This window comes from Bactrocera dorsalis, chromosome 6 (genome assembly GCF_023373825.1).
Source record: "Bactrocera dorsalis isolate Fly_Bdor chromosome 6, ASM2337382v1, whole genome shotgun sequence".
In the NCBI taxonomy this organism is placed as follows: Eukaryota; Metazoa; Arthropoda; class Insecta; order Diptera; family Tephritidae; genus Bactrocera; species Bactrocera dorsalis.
Genome location: NC_064308.1, coordinates 11,345,642 through 11,351,846, shown reverse-complemented (window position 1 = coordinate 11,351,846; position 6,205 = coordinate 11,345,642). Strand labels below are relative to the sequence as shown.

Here is a 6,205-nt window from a genome sequence, read left to right as displayed (position 1 = left end):
AAACAGCATGACGTCTGATGTCTTCATTATTGAAACCACAATTGAACAATTCAGCCGCACCAATCCAATCGTTGTTGGAAAAGATGTAGATTTGTTAATAATATTAACTGCACGAACACCTCATTCACTTTTTAAAACCTGGGAGAGGTCAAGTTCAAAAAAAAATATATTCTTCACAAAGATTAGCTGAATATCCAAAATGTCAGCCTCATATATTATTCCTTTATGTGAAATATCATATTGATGGAATCAACAACCCTGAAGCAGAAGTTATAGCTCCAATTGCTCCTGTTAAGGATCAGGGACTATAGTCTACTAAATGCAATGGGTGATTTGAGTGTGTTGACATTATAACCCTGACAGACGACAGCGCTAATATGCATTAGCGAGCTTAATTTACATTTATTTGCGCATTTGACCCATGTTAATGCAAGTTTGTAATGCACAAGAATTTCGTGCATTTGGTTGAATTTACCAAATTTGAGTAGGCAACACTGCTCAAAAATGGCAGATTATTGCTATTTTTTGACAGATGTCGCACTGTTGCTATCCATTTTTCCAATATTCTTAACTTTTTTGCACACTTTTTCCGCATTACAATCACGTAGATAATAATAAATGAATTTTTTCGTTAATTTATATTGATTTTCCAAAATTACCAAAATTTTAATTTTTCTTATTCATTTTTATTTCACTTTTTTTTTAATAAATAAACAAATTTCAGTATCAGCTGTCTAAATGCACAAGCCTGCCGTCTGTCACCATAAAATTTCAATGCGCATTAGCGTTGCTTAAGGCGCATTAATTTTGCTCGTCTGTCCGGGCTATTAGTTTATTTCTCTAGGGCAGGGATGGGCACATTAGCCCTCAGTGGCATTTTGCCCGTTCGGGCACGAGTGCACATTTTAAGGGCTAGGTGAGGGGATCATCGCGGGCAAACATGAAGAGGGAAGTGAGAGCAACGTTTTACCACTCCACATTTACAAATGAGAGCAACGTATTTTCCACCACCATTGACTGATCTATCACATGTACAGTGGTGTGAACAAAATGGAAACAACCATAAGGTGTTGTGAAGTTTTAAAATATGCTGTTTTCTTATTAAATAAAATTGTTTTTAGATATATAACATAACATATATATATTTTTTCCTAACAGTGATTAAAATTTCCCACCATGCAAAGGTAAATAAAAACAAATTTTAATGCGAAACTCTAAACCCTGCAAATTATGTTTACCCCTTTTTGTTCACACAACTGTACAATTCCGATATGAAGTAAACTTCCACCCTTAAATTTGTGTACAATGTCAGTATTGCCGCAACCACTCTGCGATGAACATCAAGTTACGGAGGAATGTAATTCATTTTTTTCGCAATTTTTCTCAACTTGTTATGCCCTTCTCTCCGTAAACTGATATTCCCCTCATCTAGCCCCCGTGCGCACTTTGCTAACTTTGCGGGCTAAAAATGTGCCCATCCCTGCTCTAGGGTATAATGTACTTAGAACTGCGAATACATACGATTGAATAGTGGCAACAGCTGATTCTAGTCCTAATAAAGCAATTTGACCAATTAGTAATAAAGATACAATTGCGTAAGAAAGGAAAGGACCAGTATTTCCTAAAGGAGTAAGTAATAAATGTCCTGCAATTATATTAGCTGCTAGTCGAACAGCTAAAGTTCCAGGTCGAATATTATTACTAATAGTTTCAATACATACCATAAACGGTATAAGAACTGCAGGAGTTCCTTTGAGGAACTAGATGAGCGAATATATGCTGTGTATGGTTAATTCAGCCATAAAGTATAAAACATAATCACAAAGGTAGAGCTAATATAAGTGCAAGTGTTAAATGACTTGTTCTTGTAAAAATATAAGTAAATAATCCCATAAAATTATTGAATAAAATTAATGAAATAGAGAAACAAAAAGTAAAAGTTGAACCTGAATATCCTGATGGGCCTGAAAGAGTTTTGAATTCCTTATGAAGTGTAAGAAGGATTGAATTTCAAAAAATATAAAATCGGGACGGTATTAATCAGTAAGCAGAAGGAAGAAGAAGTCTTAAAAATGTTCTCAGTTTCAGTTTAAAGAAGTTGTTGAATTGAATACTGAAATTTAGGAATTACAGAGTGAACAAGATAAATGTAATTGAAAAGATAATAAATAAACTTAATCAACCAAAAAATATTAAATGGTTTAATAATTTTAGTTTGACATACTAATGTTATTCTTTAAGTAATATATTTTTTCATTACAAGAAAGTGCTAATTTACAATAAAGTGGCTTAAGAGACCAGCACTTGCTTTCAGTCATCTTATGAAAATTACTTCTATTAGCTACTCATTTAATAACATGATTTACAGGAAGTCTTTCGATTACTCGTACAATAGGTATAAATCTATGATTAGCTCCACAAATTTCTGAACATTGACCATAAAATAATCCAGGACGATTTATAAGGAAATTGGTTTGGTTTAATCGACCAGGAGTTCCATCAACCTTTACACCTAAAGCTGGCACAGTTCCTCAGTTAATTACATCTGCAGCTGAAATTCGAATTTGTGAATTTATAGGCAGAACTACACGAGTATCAACATCTAGTAGTCGGAATCCGTCTGTGGCTAATTTATTAGTTGGAACTATACACGAATATGAATCGAATTCTACATTTATAAAATGTGAGTATTCGTAGCTTCAGTTTCATTGATGTCCGATAGCCTTTAGTGTAATTTCTAATAGGTATAATAGTCGAAGAGGAGGGAAAGCAATAAATAGTAGAACAATTGCTGGAAGAATTGTTCAAATTATTTCAATGGTTTGACCACGTAAAAGGTTTCGGTTTGTATATGAATTAAAGAATAATATAAAGTAAATATTAAATAACCTACTAGTGATGTAATTATTACTAAAATTATTAAAGCGTGATCATGAAGAAGGTAAGTTGTTCTACAATATAAGAGGAGAAACTCTGCCTTGAAGGCCAAGGGCCTTCTTCATTAGTTTCTAATAAAAGTAAAATACTTTATATATGTAGCTTAAATCCATTGCAATAATCTGCCATATTAGATAATTAGTTTAAAGAGGTAGTTCTGTGTTACTATGTTCAGCTGTAGAAGTATTTTGGAGTCATTCAATTGAAGAACTAAGTTGTATAGGGTAAACTACTTGTCGTTGTGTTACCAAATGATCTCAGATGATGAATAGGAAGAATAAGATTCCTAGTAAAGAAATATGTAGATGAACCAATTGTAGAAACTACATTTCATGTCGTCTCCTATTAACAATACATAGTGGAAATGAGCTACTACATAATATGTGTCGTGAAGAATAATATCTGCAGATGAATTAGCAAGGACAACTCCTGTTAATCCTCCTACTCTAAATAAGAATACAAACCCTCATAATATGGCTGGGAATAGGTTACCATGCAGTGTAGCTAATCAACTAAAAATCTTAATGCCTATGGGTATTATTGTAGCTGAAGTGAAATATGCTCGAATGTCTACATCTATTCCTATTGTGAATATATGGTGAGCTCATGCAATAAATCCTAAAAGACCAATTGCTATTATAGCATAAATTATTCCCAGAGAACCAAAGGTTTCCTTCTTTCCTGACTCTTGACTAATAAAATGAGAAATCATTCCGAATACTGGTAGAATTAAAATATAAACTTCTGCGTGTCCAAAGAATCAAAATAAGTGCTGGTAAAGAATAGGGTCCCCTCCTCCGGCGGGGTCAAAAAAGGAAGTATTTAAATTTCGATCTGTTAATAACATAGTAATAGCTCCCGCTAAAACTGGCAATGATAATAAAAGTAATAGGGCTGTTAATACAACTGTTCAAACGAAAAGGGGTATTCGGTCAAATGAAATTCCTGTTGAGCGCATATTAATTACATTTGTAATGAAATTTACGGCTCCTAGAATTGAAGAAATTCCAGCTAAGTGAGGTGAAAAATTAGCTAGATCAACAGATGCTCCTCCATCACAACAGATGATAGGGGTGGATGAACTGTTCACCCTGTACCAGCTCCGCTTTCTACTATACTTCAGGCTCCGAAGATAAAATGTAAGGTTTCAATATACTTATGATTTGTTGAGAATAGCCATTGTCGCGATTAAATGGCTGAAGTTTAGGCGATAGACTGTTTGATTTATGTTGTCAAACATTGGCCTCAAAAAAGAACTTCTCATTCCTTACCACTGGTGGGGGGAAATGAAACGTCTTATTTCGAGGAAGAATATATTCATTCTAATTTTATTATTAAATTTGTAAACCTTATATACTATTTTAGAAGTCTAACTTATCTAATTAAATATATATATTTACAGCACACCACATGGGGTTGTTTTTCAACTATACAATACAATACATGTGTGTGTGTGTGCTGTCATACAAGTATAATTTTTATTGCTTGGTTTGGGTTGTTTTCAACTGCACATGTGCATTTGTAATCAATTGCCCAAACCTAAGTAAATATGTTTAGTATGTATTTCTTGAGTGCATGCGTATCACTTATTAATGCATACGTGCCTCATATACATACATATGTTTGTATGCTGCATATCAATGCATATATTTTTATGTGTTTTTTGTACGTATGTTCAATATATTTGAACATAGATATCTATTAGTAGTGGACTGTATGATTCCAATAGCTAGATTATTTCTTATCTTATTTAACATTGAAATATATAAAAGGTTTAAATATAATATTGTTGTCCGTGCTTTGGCAGCAACGAACATGTTCAATTTTGAACATTCTCCCGGGCGGCAAAAGTGACTGCTGGGAAAGTGATTGCAGTTTGTAGTCGTCGCCTGGTTTTCAATCGATAGTGAATGAAGATTGCTACTAGCACGCCGACTATAAAGAATAGCAATGTTATGTGTCCGGTTGTTTTAACGCAAGCTGCCATGGTATTAGTAACTCCCAAATGGTTGTTACTACATCCGCTTTTCCAACTGGATCTATTTTTGTTTTATCCATTAGTGTTTTGGCGAGACTTGTTCAGTTGCTGATTTCGTTTTTAGTGAGCTCTACCGATATTATCCGTCCATGGAGTTCGGTATGATGCAAATTCTCAATGCAACGACTGGCATTCGACGATGATGGCATTGTTACGTAGTCATAACAACGTGCAGCCGGAGTTCGGGTGTTGGTGACCACCTTGGCTTCCACAACTTTTCCATATTTAGAAAATATAGTTTTCAGATCCCTGGCTCTCGTTAATGAAGATAACCCGGATATCCAAAGATTACGTGAAGGTGTTGTCTGCTTTCCTGTGGACGACGATTTTGTAGAGATATTCACTGAAGACTTTTCTTTGTCATCCTTCTGCGAAGACTTGTTTGAAGATGGTTTTTGTTCACTAATGTCTTTATCCTTTTTGTCGCCGGACTTCTCATCTTTTCTCTTTGATTTATCGTCATCAGACTTGCTGCATTTACTGCTGCTGGATCCACCCTTGGATGTTCTTGTGTCATCCAAAGCTGCAACCGTTTTTGTACTTTTTTGCGCTGAATTCTTGCCGGTAGTTTCACCTTCTGCATCGGTGCATTTTTCCTTTTCATCAGGTGCCTTTTCATGCAAAAGTTTTTGTTCGTCTTCACCAATAGTTACATTTATCGATTCATCATTCGATTCGCCTGCATTTTCCTCTTCCCCCTCTGGACCATCGTTTGAAACACTTCCGTTATCAACTTCAACATCTCTTTCTGCAAGATATTTTATTTCATCTTTTGCATTCTCCTCAATTTCCAAAGGAGACATTTTATTGTTCACATCGTTAAATGTGCCTTGCTCCTCAAAAGTAATTTCCTCTACGCGCAGCTTGTCTTCTAAAATGTATTCAATTACTTCAGTTTCGTCCTTATCTTCAAACGATTTCGTCTGGATTTCACTGTCCCACATTTCTCCAAAATGTGAGCCTGCCGGAAGAGATATGAGATTGTGAGATTCCTCAGTTTTTGAAGGCTTACGAAGTTCTTCAAGTGATTCTGCTTCAGCTTCATTTTTCTTTCTATTTTCCTCTATTACTTCTGCTGTTTCTTCCTCAACAGAAGATAGATATATACAAGGTAGATAAAAGATTGGAACCTTTGTACATTTTAAATCCGAGTCAAAACGGTACAAAATTTCTGGTTCTTCTTCTATCGTATAATCTTCCAACAGCACATCACGCTGAAGAGAACTGTAC

At 34.8% G+C, this 6,205-nt stretch overlaps 1 protein-coding gene and 1 pseudogene across 1 annotated transcript; both read right to left on the bottom strand.

The window, feature by feature from the left end:
- Positions 1–3,008: 3,008 nt before the first annotated feature.
- LOC115066240 (cytochrome c oxidase subunit 1-like) lies at positions 3,009–4,258 on the bottom strand (annotated as a pseudogene).
- A 758-nt stretch (positions 4,259–5,016) lies between these two features.
- On the bottom strand, positions 5,017–5,919 carry LOC125779661 (SAFB-like transcription modulator). The gene has a single exon (XM_049460939.1). It carries the CDS (start codon positions 5,917–5,919, stop codon positions 5,017–5,019), a length of 903 nt encoding a protein of 300 aa, XP_049316896.1.
- Between the last annotated feature and the right edge of the window lie 286 nt (positions 5,920–6,205).

What these genes read in the sequence shown, in the direction of transcription:
- LOC125779661 (XM_049460939.1), bottom strand. Translation starts at nt 5,919, where the DNA reads ATGTGGGACAGTGAAATCCAGACGAAATCGTTTGAAGATAAGGACGAA.